Source organism: Anguilla anguilla, chromosome 18 (assembly GCF_013347855.1).
Source record: "Anguilla anguilla isolate fAngAng1 chromosome 18, fAngAng1.pri, whole genome shotgun sequence".
NCBI lineage: Eukaryota > Metazoa > Chordata > Actinopteri > Anguilliformes > Anguillidae > Anguilla > Anguilla anguilla.
This window is the reverse complement of record NC_049218.1, coordinates 15,492,727-15,512,481: the sequence shown is the minus strand read 5'-3', so window position 1 is coordinate 15,512,481 and position 19,755 is coordinate 15,492,727. Positions and strand designations below refer to the sequence as shown.

General features: G+C 43.8%; 2 protein-coding genes across 3 annotated transcripts; both read right to left on the bottom strand.

Annotated features, from left to right (window-relative positions):
- Positions 1 to 1,108: 1,108 nt before the first annotated feature.
- LOC118218176 (actin, alpha skeletal muscle) lies at positions 1,109 to 4,719 on the bottom strand. The gene is made up of 8 exons (XM_035400636.1): positions 4,570 to 4,719; positions 3,488 to 3,627; positions 2,977 to 3,216; positions 2,779 to 2,863; positions 2,295 to 2,456; positions 1,868 to 2,059; positions 1,588 to 1,769; positions 1,109 to 1,472 (listed from the first exon to the last, which is right to left on the bottom strand). The coding sequence occupies exons 2-8, from the start codon at positions 3,614 to 3,616 to the stop codon at positions 1,329 to 1,331; spliced, it is 1,134 nt and encodes a 377-aa protein (XP_035256527.1). The 5' UTR covers positions 3,617 to 3,627; positions 4,570 to 4,719; the 3' UTR covers positions 1,109 to 1,328.
- Positions 4,720 to 9,819: 5,100 nt separating this feature from the next.
- abcb10 (ATP-binding cassette, sub-family B (MDR/TAP), member 10) lies at positions 9,820 to 19,705 on the bottom strand. Of its 2 annotated transcripts, XM_035400634.1 has the most exons (13): positions 18,568 to 19,705; positions 17,148 to 17,348; positions 16,002 to 16,204; positions 14,969 to 15,103; positions 14,634 to 14,780; positions 14,408 to 14,543; positions 13,951 to 14,046; positions 13,547 to 13,756; positions 13,359 to 13,438; positions 12,961 to 13,141; positions 12,691 to 12,734; positions 12,529 to 12,563; positions 9,820 to 12,290 (listed from the first exon to the last, which is right to left on the bottom strand). In XM_035400634.1, the coding sequence occupies exons 1-13, from the start codon at positions 19,085 to 19,087 to the stop codon at positions 12,035 to 12,037; spliced, it is 2,244 nt and encodes a 747-aa protein (XP_035256525.1). In that variant the 5' UTR covers positions 19,088 to 19,705; the 3' UTR covers positions 9,820 to 12,034. The 2 variants fall into 2 exon arrangements, with proteins under 2 accessions (XP_035256525.1, XP_035256526.1); XM_035400635.1 differs by lacking the exon at positions 18,568 to 19,705 and having other exon boundaries at positions 16,002 to 16,152; positions 17,148 to 17,283.
- Between the last annotated feature and the right edge of the window lie 50 nt (positions 19,706 to 19,755).

Genomic DNA, 19,755 nt, shown 5'->3' with positions numbered 1-19,755 from the left:
TTACCGCTTAACTGGCTTAAATTAAGTGAAACAAAGCAACTATAGCCAAATAATGTTTATTATTACTTGTTGGCATTTCTGAAGATTTAATTCTGTTCTTTAAATTCATAAACGGCAAGTAATAGCTTTAATGTACTGGACTTATAGGAAAGTACTTGGCTCTTTCCTCTAGTTTCATTGCAAGCCAAAGGAAAATAATTTTGTGGTTCACACTTGATACGTTCACCTAGCCCAGTAAACTGTCACAGTGAGCAGGCCTACTCCAGAATAGAGACCTGGCTCTGCTTGAACCCTTCATCAGAACCTGCAGTTAGGGAACATTTCAACATCATCGTCCAGTTTTTCCATCAAGATATATAGGAAAACTGTGTATTAATTATTTTGCAATATACTGTAGATTTATTTGTCAACATGTAGCTAGGCAGTGTGGCTACACTGTGGGCTGATATTTAGAGTCTATACTTACCAAAGTCTTCAGGTCAGACTAGTGATGGTTCATTTTCAAATTGCACTAAAATGAGAATGTTGTTTGTGTGCTGTTCTCAACTTGATGTGAGAATCCTTTTACTTCTGCTCACACTGCTCTGATGCAGAGCCCTGGGGCATGCTGATAAAAATATTGTGTAAAATAATCTAGATTCATCTGCTGTTTTTCGGTTTGGTTTCATATGGTTTGTTGTATAAGTTTGTATTATTCATTATTACTTTGTATAATAAGTCTGTCATATTGTATACATTCTGTTATTCAACCGTTAAGTATTTGAATACTGTCCCGGGTCACAAGAGCTTAATTAGTCTCAAGTTTGTCTAAGCAACTCCAGAGAGTCTACTGGCAGTCTACTAGCCTATATCTACCACTTGTCACTGGAGTAAATATTTGGGCCTTAATGCTTCTCTTTGTCAGTTTTGTTAAGGTAGTGGCCACATGACTGTTTACTACACTTTTAAACACAGGATAAATTATTTTCTGTGTTTTGTGGATCTTTCAGACAAGTGTGTGTGTGTGTGTGTATGCATGATGAAAACAACTGTTCTGACAGAAGAGAAATGTACTGTAGCAGTAAGCTTCTGCCCAGTTTGCATTATAAACAGACTCCAATCCAAAATATGAAATGATGGACTTTAATAAATTATTATTTATGTACATTTTACATTCACATGTTTGATAACATGGTTTTCGCTAATCTTCATGATGTTGTCCAGTTTTTTTCCATTTTAATGAAGTAACACAAAGTTACAAAATTGCATTTACACAGAGCTGCCCCGCAACGGTCATGTGATCTGCTGGGGCAGGATCCTGAGAATGTACAAGAGTGATGACTGCGGAATTAGAAGCACTTCCTGTGCACAATGGAGGGTCCTGCCTCATCATACTCCTGCTTGCTGATCCACATCTGCTGGAAGGTGGACAGAGAGGCCAGGATGGAGCCACCGATCCATACAGAGTACTTACGCTCAGGGGGGGCAATGATCTAGAGAAGGGACAGGAAAAAAAGAGGAAGAGATGAGTTTGAACACTCAGCAGCCTTGTCAAAAAATAAATGCATCTTGCATCTCATTGTTGCATCAAGGTAATCGCTAAGTTACCTTGATCTTCATGGTGCTGGGGGCCAGGGCAGTGATCTCCTTCTGCATACGGTCAGCAATACCAGGGTACATGGTGGTACCACCAGACAAGACATTGTTGGCATACAGGTCCTTCCTGATGTCAATGTCACACTTCATGATGCTGTTGTAGGCGGTCTCATGGATGCCTGCAGACTCCATACCTGGTTGGATTAAAAGACACCATTGTTGACAGTCCTGCTTTTACCAAGTGGCCAATGTAAGCACTTTTTTTCTGTGGGGTTCTGGTACTGATACAAACCAATGAAGGAAGGCTGGAACAGGGTCTCTGGGCAACGGAAACGCTCATTGCCAATGGTGATGACCTGGCCGTCAGGCAGCTCGTAGCTCTTCTCCAGGGAAGAGGAAGAGGCAGCGGTGGCCATCTCGTTCTCAAAGTCCAGAGCCACATAGCACAGCTTCTCCTTGATGTCACGCACGATCTCACGCTCAGCTGTGATGGGAAAAATATCATTATTAGTCAGGCACATAACAGGCTGTGTGGGCCCTGAAGACTTTACACAGGACTAGTAGGGTGGTTGAGAGAAACACCCCAAAATGCCAAAAAAAAGTTTAACCATTTAGACTGGTCCAAGTGTAAACATTCAGTTTCCTTTAAGAAATGACTAATTCAGCAATGTTTACAGCATTGCCATGGACCTAATTTCAGAAAAGGTTTCCCATCTCACCAGTTGTGACGAAGGAGTAGCCACGCTCAGTCAGGATCTTCATGAGGTAATCAGTCAGATCGCGACCGGCCAGATCCAGACGCATGATAGCGTGGGGCAGAGCGTAACCCTCATAGATGGGGACGTTGTGGGTCACACCATCACCAGAGTCCAGCACAATACCTAAGGAGAGAGCATGGCACATTCAGTAATAGAGTACAACACAACAGCTTGCACGGAAGAGGGCTTCATGGTAGTCAGTAATTTATTTGATATAAAAGTATGATGCAAATGTCCTCCTATTTCTTAATGATTTTAGTACAAACTATATTGCTGTGCATGTGGATTTACAGTAGTGATTTTAAAAGGACAACCTAATTCAGACTCATAATGATCATCATGATAAAACCTATAAACCATATGCAAGGTAATTCAAAAAAATATTTTGATTTTTTTATATACGTGTAGTAGTGGAAGTGAGAGAATAGTTATCTGTGAACCTCACCAGTGGTACGGCCAGAGGCGTACAGGGACAGCACAGCCTGGATGGCCACATACATGGCTGGGACGTTGAAGGTCTCAAACATGATCTGCAGGGGAGGGAGAGAGTAGTGTTATTTTACTTGCATGCTGCCTTACTGCTGTAAGGTCTCACAAGACAGGATCAGCTACTCAGAGCAGCAGCAGACAGAGGGTGGCGTACCTGGGTCATCTTCTCACGGTTAGCCTTGGGGTTCAGGGGAGCCTCAGTGAGCAGGGTTGGGTGCTCCTCTGGGGCCACACGGAGCTCATTGTAGAAGGTGTGGTGCCAGATCTTCTCCATGTCATCCCAGTTGGTGATGATGCCGTGCTCGATGGGGTACTTCAGGGTGAGGATACCCCTCTTGCTCTGAGCCTCATCTCCTACGTAGGAGTCCTTCTGACCCATACCCACCATCACACCCTGGAAGGAGGATAATCATGCCACTGATTGACTGGTGAAAGGACAGCATTTTCTCAATTGCTTGCACACATAGGTACAAATCACTCAAAACCAGGGCAAAGTTTTACATTGATTCTGTTTAGAATACAATTTAAATCTATGGATATTGCATAGCGTTTATAGTTATAGGCGTAAAAATTGTTCACCTTTTCAACGTTGCGCACTTAAGCACAACCAGATTGCGCATTTACGCGCAATAGCAAATGTATAATGCGGAGTGATTTTCCCATACCTGGTGACGAGGGCGCCCAACAATGGAAGGGAAGACGGCCCTGGGGGCGTCGTCGCCGGCGAAGCCAGCCTTCACCAGTCCTGAACCATTGTCGCACACCAAAGCAGTAACTTCTTCGTCGTCGCACATCTTGATGGATTCTAACGCAAATGTGTGAAAACATTATATTTCTGCTGGCGTCACGTGTTCTGAAACCATGACTACACACTGTCTGAAACTTGGCTACTGCACACAAACTAATACCCAGAATTTTAGTTAAACGTTGGATGTTTGCTGTATGATTTCTAAGTAACGATATTAAGATGGCAGTAAGCCCCTGCCACCAAAAGGAAAGAGTTAAGTCGTCCTTTCAGTGTTCTAATTGCAGGATATAATTTTTGTAGATTTTAGTGCGCAATTTGGAAATAAGATCTTTGTCTTAGTTGAGCGCATTTATTAACAAGAAAATAGCTGAATAATAGTCAATGTCGATAATGACAGTAAATCCGATTGTGACCTGTTAAATGTAAAACAATATGGTAACGTCTGATTAAGTCGAATCTGAAATCTGTAAAGCGTAGCTAACGTCTGGAAATAGATTTTCCAACGATTCACATATTAAAATTGTGTTTCTCCACTTTCTGCTTTAAAAACACGCTTACACTTATTCATAAATAATTTGCCATTTAAAATATTCGTTTCAATATAGTAGGCATATAACGTAGCATTAACTTTATTTAGGATAGCAGGTTTCAATAAAGCCCTTAATGTAACCACTACACGACCAGTAACAGTTTATTTACAATTATGTGTATGGTGATCTCAGCTCGTTGTAATTTGTAAATCTGTATCCTTTGCAAAAAAGTTTGTTCCCATGGGTCTCGGAGGAGCATCTCCCAAAATTACATTTATAAAGTCAAGCCGCAGACAGCTTGACAGGTCTTATAATTGTAACGTCCTTCAAATATTTCAGTTTGTTTAAAATTAATGATTCCACAGGTAATATGAACAATTTCGACGGCGCGATTCCCTTAAAAATCCAGTCCTTGAACTGCGTCTGCATATCCAGTTGTAGATGCTTGAGTCGATTCCTGTGTTCTTACCTGTGGTGGGGCCTTAAGGAAGCTCAGTGCAGAAGGTAACCGCTGCTGGGTCCAGCTGGGTCGAACCCTGACAGTCAGGAAGCTTATATACTCCCCTCCTTCCATAATTTCTTCCTTGGCAGCCATTTAGACTGTCTCTGTATTCCATAGGAATTTCCCCCCACCGCCATCCATATTTGGTTCTTGCTGGGTGAGCGGAGGGTACCGTACCTCGGCTGCGAGCTGCCAGGCACCCCAGTTCGAAGTGCAGTGGGCTGTCCATATAGGGAGCGGTAGTCCCCAGTCCAACCACGCTACTCTGGCCGTATATGGAAGGCCAAGAACTGTAACCCCGTCTTTCTCCTCCATTGAGCATCGAATGCTACTGTCTGCGGGATCCCTTACAACCGGGTCTTCGCCTTATCAGAAAAATGCACGTCCATAGCAGTATGAGGGGGACGCCTGATGTTTTTAAAATATAATTTACAATCGCCCGCTGTGCCGAAGCGTGTCAGGGGGGATGAAGATGGATAGTTTATCTACTCCTTTATTCGAATACTACAAATTGAACATAACGAGTTTAACAATAGCCTTTTGAGTTTCGAAAAGCACTGTACGGCAGTTGAATTATTGTACGTCGCATTTCTTCGAGAGCAGGTGTACTGCAATACTTCTGTGAAATGCATTCCAGGCCCCCGTGTGTGTCATTAAACTTCAAAATCACAGGATGGAAAGAAAACGTTAGAATTTATGGATATGTATTGTAATGAGCTGCGGTGTATATTTTGATATCTAGTCATATATTTTTTGATAGACCAGACTTATAGCTGTTTTCCCACGTCATTATTTTAAAACATTGTCGGATATACAATGCATTGACAATAATAATAATTATAATTTGACAAAGTTATCGTGCACAACTCCAAATCTTTTATATTAATTTAGTTTGCTGTCCGGAGTGTCCGCTGCCGGATGTAGGGTGTCTCAGTGGTCGAGGGGCGGGGTAGACTGCTTTGGGTTGACAAGCTTTCGCGTCCTTAAGGAAGGACAAGGATTGCTGTTCTCAAACAAAGCCGTCGCATTCACAAGTGTCCAGTCGGTAGAAAACTCGTTCATCTTTATTCAGTATTTCGTTCATAATAATGCTATTTCCTATTAGACAGGAGGCGCCATGAGGCAAATGTGAGCTATTTACAATAGTCAGCCAATAAGATTCCTTATATGCAAGTACCTTTAAGGGAATGCATTTGACTGGAAGAAATAGCCAACGAGTGTATAGATATTAGATGAAGGATGAAGTATCAGATCTATTTCTATAATAAATGAAGCTTTTAGATGTTGGATGATGTGTTCAGGAACATTTATATTTAAATCCAGACAGGAAGTACTGGGGGTTGACTGGAAATTCAAATCTCCTACATACTTCCTTGTTTCACAGATTTAGTTTCGGTGTCTGAACCCTCAAATACAACTCAACCTTAGGTCTCCTAAGGTCAGAACCCCTGCAGTCTTCAGATGTTCTGATAAGGTGAAGACCCAGAGGTCAAGGATACCACAGTAACAACAGTGCAGTTACCAGTGAGTCTGTTTTTCAGTGACCACCATAAAATCATCAATCACATCAAAACTATGACATGTGAAGGGAAAAAAAGTGGTTTAATTTCTCGTCTCCACCCATTAAAACTTTGTAACCCTCATATGAGGGGGAGGTATTTTTTATGGGGGGGGGGGGGGGTGGCGTGTAAGAGTCAGGTCCCAGGGGCTGCAGTGTGTCATTCAGTAAAGCAAATGGGAAGTTTCCATTGTGAATTAATTGTACAGTGAATTAATTCATGAATTCATATTTTGGGCTTAATTACTTATTTTATTTAATTCTGTTTAATGCAATAATGTATACCTGATGAAAATGCATTCAATTATTTGATATATGGGAAATATTGATAATGTTGTTACTGATACTGGTACCCCCTTACCCACCCACCCTGGTATGATCATCCAGAGTATTTAAATGCATTTCAGCTGTAATATTGAAAAGGTCCTTATGTCTGGCAGTATACATTTACACTGTGGACCTGAAATTACATGCAAATGTAACTAAGGCATAAATTGCCACAATGGGTACATGTGCATTCTGAAGGGACACTGATGAGCTCAATCAGTCATTTTGCCTTTAAATTGCATGATGAGTGATCTGAGGTCTTGGATTATCATGACAATTCAATGGCCTTGATTAAAACAAAGGGAGGCACCTGTTGGCAAGACCTCTACTGTTCTCTGCACCTCTTGGTTAGTTTCTGGAAACCATTTATATGAACCAGCGCAGACACACGCTCCTACCTATCACGTGCTGTTCCACGAGCAGAGCTGAGAGGGTAAATGACTCATTTTACGCAGACTCACACATGTAAGAGCTACACACGGCTCATTAGGGTCTTGCAGAAGAGCCTGGCTTGCACGGACAGCCAGGAGCAGCGGACGCTGAAAACGCTCTCCTACTTGTGTTTAATCGGCTGTTTAAGGCAGCATGAGGAGAATGAGGCGAGCAGTCAGGGAGAAAAGGGAAGAGGTGGGGGAGCCTGAGTTTAGAGCTCACAGATGCTGATACAGCAGAAAGCTCTAATAGCTCTATCTATAGCACACATGCTCCTGTGAGTGACAGACCAGACGTGCTGCAGTCTAGAGAGGCCCGACAGTCATCAGTGCACAGATTGTGGCTGCGTGGGGCCCATAATTATCCACTGTCTGGAGTATCAAAAATATTGAAAGGCTTTTTTTTCTGAGGGGCTTGAAAGTTGAGAGGGAAGCCTGAAATGGAGGGGGGTTCTTGATGGGCGTGTCTGACTGTCCCAGAGGAACAGCACAGACTGTAGCAAGGAAACTGCTTTCAGAGGTCTGCTTTGTGCCTCCATGTGTCTGTGGGGAGTTCTCCCTGCTGGATCTCTACCTGGGGTCAGCTTACCTACACACACGCATGCAGTGTGCTTCTGCACACAAACCAAAGCCGCAGTGGAACTAGGTGCAAGCTGGCGACAAGTGACTCACTCATTTGGGTGAAGACCCACCAGAGTGTTGGTGTGTCGGGCATGGGATATTGCCTTTGGCATGTTGGGCATGCATATTGTGTTTGTTGAGCTGGGCATGAAATATTGTCTTTGGTGAGCTGGGCATGAGATATTGTGTTTGGTGTGCTGGGCATCGCATATTGTTTTTGTGAGCTGGGCATGAAATATTGTGTTTGGTATGCTGGGCATGGCATATGGTGTTTGGTGTGCTGGGCATGAAATATTGTGTTTGGTGTGCTGGGCGTGGCATATTGTGTTTGGTAAGCTGGATGTGGCATATTGTGTGTGGCATGTTGGGCCTGGCATATTGTGCATGGTGTGGTGGCCATGACTTGTTGGGAGTGGAGGGGGGAAGTTGCTTTGGGATTACAGTGACCCCAGCACTCAGGACGGATCACTGGGAGGGGAGGGGATACCCAAAGAGAATGAACTCAGCAACGCCTTAGCTGATCAGTGATGTCAACCCCAAATAACACCCATCCAAACAGCTCCAATTTGCCCTAGTACCACATGATCTCCACTGCTTTGACCCTCCCAACTGAGGGTAATATGTACACATCACTGCACTACATGCCCTTAATTTTATTAATTCCTGGAGGATCCCGTACATCTGAGTTTTAGCAGAGCGGTGATTATATAGAGACCTAATGAATCTGTTGGCTTTCTTCCATGATACACTATACGTACAATATAGATTCTCAACGGTGGGAATACAGTACATATGCAAGCTTTTTGAACCCCACACGTCCTTATCTACTTCCCTTAGTTATGAGGCAAGATCAAATCAAATCAAAATGTATTTATATTGCGCCTTTCGTGCAAGATTGCAATTCGTGCTGTCCTTCACAAAGTAAACATAAAAAGATCAATAAAAGAGAAGCAACACTGAAAAAAATAAAAAGACAAAAAAATCATTAAAATAACAAAACCATCAATAATAACAAGAATTGTAGAAATGAAAACAACAATAGTAATAAAAAACAAGTAAAATATTGTAGAGTTAATAAATGTAAAATTATGTAAATTAAAGAAAAGTGAGGTAAATAAATAAAAGGCAATAACAGTGAAATAATAAAAGTGAAATAAACTGTGTAAAAGCTAAAGCTAAGGAAAGCTGCCTCCCCATAGATCTTTGTCTTTGCCCGTGGGATAACTAAAAGGCCACAGCCAGAGTACCGGAGGGGTCTAAAGGGAGCGTATTTTAAAAGCATGTCTAAAATGTATTCGGTCACTTGTTCTTTTAGTGATTTGAAAACCAATTAATCTTGAGTCCTGAGTCCCATAATTATTGAGTTTATGAATAGTGCGATTGGCTTATTTGGAATATCCTGTATAAAGTTTGAGGCTTAAGGAGCTCTGGAACGTGCAGCTGTCACATTAGAAATTAACTGTCGGACAATTAGTGAGTGTGTGATTTATTCGTTCTGAGTGGTAAGGTAAGGTATTTACAAATTAATTTATACTATTATCTCTATCTGTTTTTTGCCAACGCTTGTCACTGGCTTTATGAAGATAAGGGTGTTGCTTTTTGCCACTACGATAGTTTGATGTTCTTCCTATCCGTCCATACCAGTCTTTTTTCCTCAGATGAGAAATACGCTGCTGCAAATGCCGACCCTTTCATGGGAACGCGCACAGAGCTTCATTAACAAAGCCCGTGTTCACTTAGCAAGCTGATAACCACCTTTGTGATTCAGGACTAAAGGTTTTGTCAAACCAGCTAACGCAAAGAAACCCTGGGCATGTTAAGCTTCCTTCGTAGTACACGCGGCTGCTGGAACTTGAAATGTACTGGAGTGTAGGCAAGCGCTCCCTCTAGTGGGCAATCAGAAGTAAACCTTCCAAAGGTTTATCAAGGAGCCCCCACCTGTCTTATCTACCCAGTAACAAACTGAACAGAGGAGGGTGGGACGAGCACACCCTCTTTATGGGGACAGAATCTGAGTGTGCAGAGAAAAAAAGAGAAGTGTTTCAGTCCTTTATGTGTCCTGTAACTGCAGACTGGCCAAGGGCTCATATCAAGAGTGATATGAGGAAAGGGTGTGTGCACGTCCCTTGTGGATCTGCATCATTAAAGCGTTTCCAGTCTGTCCGTATAGGTCACTATTCCATTGGTGAAGCACACGTTTGTAACTATCCTGTACTTCACGTAGAGTGAAGTGGGATGTGCACAATATCCTGTCTGATAACTGAGATCCTGGAAACCCAATCAGTATATTAATAAATTTTATTTGACAAACTGCAGCAACAGTACACAAATTAGAAATGACGGAAATTAAAAATACACTGTGGTGGAACAAGAAGAGAAGCCCTGATAATCAGGAGGCATATCCAGTATCAACAGATAAATATTCCAACATTCTGTACCTTCCCAGATAGTGTCAAAATAAGATTACTGGCTCATGGAGCACTGTACAAAACTCCCATTCACTTCACATACATACAGCAACAGTTTCTTTAACACAGACAGTTCTTCCAGTTAACATCACTGAATAATGAATTATTTTACTGGGTTCTCAGGCTCTCTGTTTGAGTATTTATGAAAGAACAAGATTTCTTGTTAATAAACTGAGTGCCAGTAAACCGATCAATCTGTGATCCTGTGTTTAAACATTTGTGAAAATTTGACTGTTAAACTCATGTACTATAACCAACTCCCCTGCTCTGAAAGCACATTGAATCACCATTCTTTAGCAGAGCACCTGGAGTAGCATCAGCGATAGCTCACATGGTCTGTGTGTGTCAGCCAGTTCCAGCAAAAACACACTCCACTCCTGAGTGACCTCTCGCCCCTCTTTCCTTTTAAGGGCCAGTTAAAGTAATATGACTGACAGCTCAGAAGTGAGAATGTCCAGTGAGAACATGGTGGTAAAAGGTAAGGTTTGAGGAGTGTAAATTTTGCAATCATAAGGTTGTATGAAACATTTCTGTCAAAGATTAGTTAATGTAAGAGGGCTCATTGTATTTTTGCTATCCCAGTGATTCATTTTGGTTCATTTTTTTCAAAACCATGTTAAAACATGCATGAATGTGACACAAACCAATGCGCTTTTATATGGGACAAAATCTGATCTCTTGGAATGACTTGAGTGTTGCTCAGCCAATTTCTTAAAGAACTACTGTATTCTGTTTAAAGTGTAGCACAGAAAATAAGGAATCTGAGGAAAGATATGTTTTTCCAGTTATACAAAATGTTATGCTCGACATTGCGCTGTTGCAGTACATGGGATATCTGTTAAAATATAATATAGTAAGAATAAAACTATAAACATGATTATAAATAGTGCTGTATTCTTATTTTCTTAAATAAAAGGCAAATACTTTATATACGTTACCCTGTCTTTTTGCCATAAAATCTTTTTTTTATAATTTAAAAAAGGATATTGACTATCTTTAGCACAAGGACACGTTCTCTGTGGCTTGAATAATGTTTTCTGAAATCTGCTGTTGCTGTCAGACCATTAAAAATGTCCCAAGATGCAACTTATGGTTTCGTCAAATACAAGTTAGTCCTTTAACTATGCCCACATACTTGATGTAATCATTATGATATGACCATAAAGTGCCAGCAGTGTCCTAAACAGTGCATTATGGGTAATGGGCTGTACACAAAACCATGCATCATGGGTAATTTTGAGTGACCTCAAATGGTTAATGACTTCAAGAGAATGTGTATCTAAAATGAATGTAGTCAGAAGCAACAGAAGTGAGTGAAGTAATTGTCCCAGAATACTGTGATTGTAATTATTGTGACCATTTCTATAATGATGTGTTAACTCTCCAATGCCTCTGTGCTTCTTAATGCAGAGTGGAGAAGCCAAAGGATTGTCTGATTTAGTTTATAGTGCATCACATGGACATCATGGCAATCCTGAAAAACAGAACCGCTGAATTTTGAATGCCTCAATTTTAACGCGTGGTGCTAATTCAGTACTTCAAAAACCCTTCAAGCGTTTGACTCTGTATTATAAACATCTCCAGTGCAGTGAATGTAATAGGTTAGTACCTCACAGCAGGTCTGTCCCAGAGTCCCCAGGTGAGAGAATGCGTACAGTGGTGCTGTCCCGTCCCGTCCCGTCTGGTCCCCTCCACTCGGGCTCACTAGAAATCTGATGAAGGGCCTGAGTGCCTAACACGTGACTCACTTTGGTGCATTAAATTATTAAACTGGGAGGCCTGCAGTGTCTGGACTGTTGCTGGACTTATAGTAGCTTGACTGCTTGGACAGTGTTGATGAAACAGGCCCTTAAACAGGCAGGCTGGTACTTCACCGCAATGGTGGAACATCTTCTGCCACCCCCCATTTTATTATTTGACAGTCCGCTATTAAAAATATCTGTTCAAACACAGCTGTTTCAGATACAGTATCAGTGGGGGTGGGGGGGGGGCCTTGGCAAGGGACTCCACCCTCTCCACCCCCACCTCTACTCCCGCAGGACCTGCTTGTGTTCGGCCTGCAGGAAGGCCTGCTTCTCCATCAGCTTCCGGAACAGTCCCTGCCGGTTCCTCAGCAGCTCGGCGTGGCGGCCGCTCTCCACCACCCGCCGCTGATCCAGCACCGCCACCGCATCCGCATTCTGGATGGTGGAGAGCCGGTGAGCGATGATCAGCACAGTCCGCCCCTGCATCAGCCTCTCCAGGGCCTCCTGGACCAAGAACTCGTTCTCTGCGTCCAGAGCGCTGATGGGGAGGGAGGAAGAGGGAGAAAGAGGGCGAGAGAGAATTCAGGAGATCTGAAAACAGAGGATTTCTGGTTCCCAAGCCAGCACCCAGTGCTCCCAACAGCAAAACTGGCTTACTATTAAGTATGACACGATCAAGTACAAAACCTACTTTATCGTATTCAATTTATAGTAACCTGGAGATACAAAAGCACCCCACTGAGAGCCAGTGGTAGACTGCATCATCTGAAACTCACCTTGTGGCCTCATCCAACAGAAGAATCTTGGGATTCTGAATTAGAAACATGAGGGGAAAAATAATGAAGACTACTTCACTTACATATTAATATATTAATTAATGCAAGGCTGGTTATGCAGAGAAAGCATGTCAGGATAGGGGGAGCGATGGATTACTGTACCTTCAGTAGCGCACGGGCGATGGCAATCCTCTGCTTCTGACCACCTGTTGGGAAGAGAACAGCAGGGAAGCAGCTGAGCACTCAGCCTTCTGCGGGCAATTAGCTGAGCGAAGGACACCTCAAGATGATTTCAAAGATAAAAGAGCTGGAGTTTTTTTTTAATGGCCTGGATGCACAGTGTGAACACGCACACACACACGCATGGTGAGACGGGTTTAGGTCGAGTTTCACATCTGATGCTGTGTGTGGTCAAGGTAACGGCAGCCTCACCCGACAGCAGCACCCCCTTCTCCCCCACCAGCGTCTGGAAGCCCTGGGGGAAGTCCTGGACGAAGGTGTAGGCGTTAGCCATGTGCGCCGCCCGCTGGACGTCCTGCGCCGTCACCAGGCTGGGGTCCGCGGCTCCGTACGCTATGTTCTCCGCCACGGAGCAGGAGAACAGCACAGGCTCCTGAGCGGGAGGCAGCGCAGCAGAGGTAATCAGCACAGCCGTAGCACAGCACACGCGTGAAACCAGCAGAAAACACGCTCAGCTCCTTCTACCACACTGGTGACTGCACAAGGCAGCTGGTAAAATTGATTTGTGTGTAAGCTAAACACAGCACGCGTCCACAGATCAGCATCTTGCTAAAGTATCTAGAGACGGAAAAAACGGCCAGATCTCTCACCTGACTGACTGTGCCAATGTGACTCCGCAGCCAGTACGGGTTCAGTTCACGCACATCATGGCCATCCACAGTGATGATGCCTGTCATGAATTCAGACACATATCCATGCAGTGGTGCTGGTGATTATGAAGCAAAGTATAGCAGTCGAAAGTAGAACCGCCCCGCCCCGCCCCGCCCCGCCCACTCACCTGCATCTGGGTCGTACATCCGTAGCAGCAGGGACACCAGGGTGGATTTTCCAGACCCGCTGGGCCCCACCACTGCCAGCACGGATCCTGCTGGAACGTGCAGACTCAGGTCCTGGAAGATGGGCGCGTCCTTGCGGGTCGGGTAGGCGAAGGACACGTTCCGAAACTCCAGCTCTCCCTTCAGCTGCCCCGGCTGCAGCACAATACCCTCTGGGGGGAGGGAAAGAGTCGGTGGCGAAGAGTGTCAATAGGCTCTACTGCGCAGGGCTCTATATAAGCTAGCTGTGAGTTAGCAGACACGTGTAGCAGTCCTTCAGCAGTCAGATACAGGATTAAGCACGGCCTCCTCAGAAGTGCCCCAGCCTTAATGGAGGCGTGTTCACACGCAGGTCCGATGGGCTCACCGTTTAAGGGAAACTCCGGCTTCCTGTCCAGCAGCTCCCACAGCCGGGTCCCCGCTCCAAAGCCCTTCATCAGCTCAGAGTAAAACGAGCTCAGTCCTGCCAGAGAACACACAAACGCTCATATCCAGGCCATGCAGTGGGTTTGATTAGACCCACACTGTGATGTCAGTAGGTTTGATGGACCCACAGTGATGTCAGTAGGTTTGATGGACCCACAGTGTGATGTCAGTTGGTTTGATGGATTCTCAGTGTGATGTCAGTAGGTTTGATGGACCGGCAGTGTGATGTCAGTTGGTTTGATGTGATGTTAGTTGGTTTGATGGATTCCCAGTGTGATGTCAGTAGGTTTGATGGACCAGCAGTGTGATGTCAGTTGGTTTGATGGATTCCCAGTGAGATGTCAGTAGGTTTGATGGACCCACAGTGTGATGTCAGTTAGGGTGACTGGAGGACCCACCTGAGATGCTGACTCCCACCCAGAAGGCGTACATAAGGAAGGAAGAGAGCTCCCCCACGGTCATGTGCTCGCTGCCCATCAGGAGCCCGCCCTTATACAGCACCGCCAGGATGAGCAAGTTTCCACTCAAGCCCGTCTGGAGGAGACACACGAAATACCAACTGCAGGAGTGCTCACTAACCAGAGCAGGACTCTATGTGTCCTCAACGATGACAATCACACTCACTGCTCCGAAGAACCCTGCCCGAAGCACCGCCTCTTTCTTGGCCAGCATGAGGATGTGGTTTACTTTCTCCACGTACTTCTCCACCTCCGCCAGCTCCTTCCCAAACGCGCGCACTGTCCTCAGATTGCTGATCCGCTCCTCTGCCAGCTAGGAGAAACCAGTTATTAATAAATGATTGGGCTTTGTATGATATCCATCAGTACATCTCACTGACAGCCCATAGTTCCATAGTTCACCACAGCTCCCGAGTACACCAGCTCACTGGCAGATGTTGAGTGCACCAATCACAGCTCAGCACAAGGGCTACCTGGTGCCCACCTGCGCCCTGCACGCACCTGTGTGGACTCTGCCAGGGAGTCCTGCGTTCTCCGGGAAATGGAGCGCAGGTATCGCCCGTAGACCACAGCCAGGCCGGCCATGGGAGGGACGATCATCAGTACGAACGAGGCCAGACTGGGGGACACATAAAACTAGAGAAGAGGAAAAGAGTGTTAGACTAAAAGCACACGCATGGCACGTCCAGAATTTCCAACTGACATAAGTTTTTACTGGTGCAAACAGCCAATTTGGATTCACTGTCACTAATCTGAATCGCTTCCCAATCTACATGCTGCATTTGTGTAGGAATACTAAACATGCAGATTAAACAAATACACTGCTTTTCCAGTTCAAACTATGAGGAAACATTTCCTCACTGTGACTGATTCCTCCGTGGTAATCTCAGTCAAACTAGTTTCTCAACATCCCAGTTTTCCCTGTTGGTTCAAGTGGAACGATTGCTTGCGTGCAAGAGCACAAGTTAGCCATTGTAAATCTGAGTGTGTGGGTGGGTGTGTGTCAATGGGTGGCTGGGGAAACATTACACTGTCATAAAATTGGTTAATACAACTACGGGCACTGTGTTGCAGATTCTGGGTGAGGCTATATCAGAATAAAGCATAGGCCAGGGTGTTAGTACTGGTTCTGTAACTTGATTTAAATAAATTTTAATCTGGTTGTGAGTTGTACATTTTGATAAAGGTCATTCCAACAGGTTGCTCTACCTACCAATGACTTTGGCGATTTAACTGATAATTGATATCTTTTCTAATAATTAACAAATTAAATCAAAAATCTATTTTACATGTTGTAAAAGTGAGGAGTTTTAACTGCTGATGTCCCTTGTGTTCTGTATTCAGAGTGGCAAGTGTTAAACAAGTGTGTTAGCGGTTAAAACTTTTAGATCTGTAAATTAAAAAAAAAAAAAAATATATATATATATATATATATATATATAAAATAATATATATATATACACACAATGTAGTTATGTTATACCAGTTCTTCATTTCTTAAACTGACTCCAGCCTAAAGACCGTATGCGTTTACCATCATGCTGATTCCAGCCGTTGCCTGGGCAACGGCACGGAGGCCGTCGGAAAGGTTGTCGGTGAGCGAGTGCCCGATAAGAGCCGTGTCCGCAGACAGGCGGTTAATGAGCTCGCCGGTGCGTGCCTTGTCGAAGAAACCCATCTCCTGCCTCAAAATCGAGGAAAAAAGGGATTCGCGTAAGTTTCTCACAATCTGCTGCCCTGAAAAAGTTACCAGAAATAAAATATTTTTAATTCATTGCATGCAGACAAATGGCAGACAAAAACACATGCATGGCTGTGACAATTGTGCAGTGCAGTTATCAAAATAATCGTCGGCTTGCATTCATTTTCATTGTTCATACAGAAGCTATTGCAGAAGTCTCATGCTGGTGAAAGTGCATAGGGAAGTCAAACATGCCATTCTATAAACTGAATGTAAGCACATACAATATTTAAAACTACTTAAAACTCACAGTTACAAATAGAATGGACTAAGAGAACAAACTCAATGTAAGAAATCGTTCTTTACTGAAATTATTTGTTACAAAGCCCACACAGCCTAAGCTATGAATAACCAAAAAAAATTACATTAATTTCAATATAGCTGATCTGTAAGAACTTAGCTACAGTAGTGTAATCCAGTGATATTCTCTGCACGAAAAAAGCCTTTAACTTGTCACACAATTTCAGTTACAGGAAATGAACAGGCTATCCACCTCGACATCCCTACACATTTCACCATTATTAATTGCACTCACATTCACTAATGCATTTTTTATAGCAAAACTGGGATTTCCAGCTAGTATTAGAACCTAGCTGGAATACGGTCTAACACTAAAGCAGCGTATCTAATATTATGCCATTTTGCAGATACATAATGTACAAAACAAGAATGTTTCCAAAGCATTTTGAACTGAACTGTAGAAAGGGTGCATGGGGATGACTGTATGAAAACCGACACCTATCTGACGCAACTGGGCTGAAGCAATTTAAGAATATGGAATTGGTCTAAACTCTGTGACCATTATCAATGGGGAGGTGTGAAATGTAATCCTCTTGTATATTCATTATGCCTACAGAGGAAATGGGCTGTCCCAGATCTGCTCCAGTTCTACCTGTCCCACACCTACACCTGCTCCAGTTGTACCTGTCTCAGACTCACCTGAGCTCTGCATGAGGTAGACCCGAGCGGCGTTGGCAGCGGCACCACAGAGGAAGACCCCGCACAGCATAGTGCACAGGGAGGCAAGGGAGGAGCTGAAGTCCGGGGAGGAGTTCATGTAGATGGTGTCAATCACTCGACCCAGGAAGAAGGGAGCCGACATGGTGACTGCGCTGGACACCACCAGGCACCCCATAGCCACTGCAGACAAACATGCATATCAGACTGGGCCTGTGCTGATCATGCTAACCACCGGTTAGCTAGTACAGCAATAAGCACAAGAACATAGTGAGAAATAGCAATTGCATCAAATGAACATCACACCAATTGGAAACAAATCACTTGGACGATGCGGCTTTATTCCTTTCTTAAGCAGAACAGCTGACAGGCACATGATGGAAAGGTAGCGTTTACATGTGCATAAACATAACATTACTAAATCAACAGATATTACATAATGAGGTTGCTAAATTATTTTGGTCATGCATGTCCTCTGGTTCTACTGCTGTCCAGTGCTTGCTGCATTTATTTCTCTGGTGGAGATCAAGTCCTGCTCACCAATGAATGCTACAGACGGCCCAGCTCAGCTTAACCCAGCACACCCCCCGAGTTGCTTAAAGTTTTTCTATGTCCCCGCAACCAATTTGTGGCATTCTGCAACCATCTTGCAGATGCCTGCTCCCATTTGCCCAGTGTAAACGGTGTGCCATGGTGCAACTATTAGTGTGACCAAAAACAATGAGTGACTCATTTAGGAATCCACAAAACATGACAACATAGCTGTGCAACTGATCGTTTAATACAGAGCCCTTTCTCTTTCAAAAAAAAACTGTGACATTACAGCCCAGTGCAACCGCCAAATAAGAAAATCAGACTCCTGCCAGGAAACAGTCAGATGCTTGTGACACATGGCACTGCATTGTCATTGCTATATAAGGGTGGCAGTGTAGTGTCATTGTTATGGGACCTGGGCTTGTACCCCAAATCTAACATTCAACTGCCATATAGGTACAGCCCTGCTGTTGAACCCTTGAACGTGAATTGCTTAAGTAAATGTCCAGCTGTATCAAGTGATAGTCTGTACAAATGTAAAATTGTTTAAGCCACACTGGACAAGACGTCATATACCAGTATTGTAATACATAAAGGCATTCGATGTGGGTCGTTGCCTGTAACGTTAAGCAGTCATAGAGCTTTGAGTAAACTGGCCGTTTTCCATCCGATTTGACTGCAGAACAAATTATCTTCTCCCCCACTGAAACAGTCCACTGAAACACAACGCGTATGATACCTCCATTCTGTCCTTGTATGCATGCATAAATGTACCCTTTAAATGTAGATGTAATGCATTCTAAAAGTTTCCCATGAAAATAAACTTTTGAGGTCACACATGGTGGTGACCTCAAATGATACAGCCTACCTGTCAGTCGCCAGCGCTCCGGGTAAGCTAGCTGTAAAAGCCTTTTGACATCTTCGGATGGTATCCGTGTGAATTTGTTATTTGTGTCAGGTGCAGGATGCTTTTTGTTATTCTCTGCAGGCTGTGTCGCTTTGTCCGGACCGGCCGGTGTGCTATAACTGGACCGCGTGTTTAGCGAGTTCCCGGAGCTACACAAATATGGAGGCTGAACAAACCCCCTAAATTTGCAGATGGAGAGCGGGGACGGAGCCCTTAAAAAATTATGAATAAACGGACGTGCAACAGGTACCCTCAGTAATCCGAGTCTTTTCCCATTCACATAGCATCTCTTTCGTAGTCTTCCGAAGGCATTATATTCCAACACATGTAACCGCTGTGCTGTGCAGGGAAAGGGCTTGTGGTTCTGTTGACCCGGTCCAACACACATTTTCCTCGGAAACCCCAATCGCACTCTATTCATAGTCATATTACTAAGATTAGTGTAATATACACATAACCCTGCAATAACCTGTGAACTCATGTTTCGCCCGAATTCTAACAAGCTAGTTTACAGCAGAAGTTTTCTGAGAAACTATATTCCACATGAACAAAAAAATCCGGGATACCACACAATTCAACTAATTGTATAACACGACCGTAGCACACAGCAATGCTAGGTAGCAAACGCACTAAAGTCAGTAGACTCAGATGTTCACCAGCTACTGTAACTAGCAGGCTGAGTGTTTCTGACGGTTAGTTACTCCACATTATCAGGCTCTGTCTATTTTTTTACAAGGTCTCCATAATCAGCTTCGGTTTATCACGGCGCACGAAGTTCTGTTTCTCGATAGCCATGACATATCTACACAATCGCCAATGAGCACATTTAACTAAACCATCGTAGCTATATAAAACGCCCTTGTCATTAACAGATAACACAAACGGCTTCCTACAACCTAAGGTCACACCAATCCACCATCTGACGCCCTGAAACTACGAGTATCATCTAAAGACAAGACATTACTAAACAAAATACAACCATCGATTGGTAGAGGCTTTCCTCTTCCGCAAATTCACGTTTGTGGTTCAGTCGTGATTGTGTGGTTCAGAGGGGCTTGCGGTTTGTTTTGCACAAGGCATTAGAAGTAAATAGCAACTTGTCAGACTACTTAATCACCTGCTTCTGGAATTCGTCGACAACTTTATGCA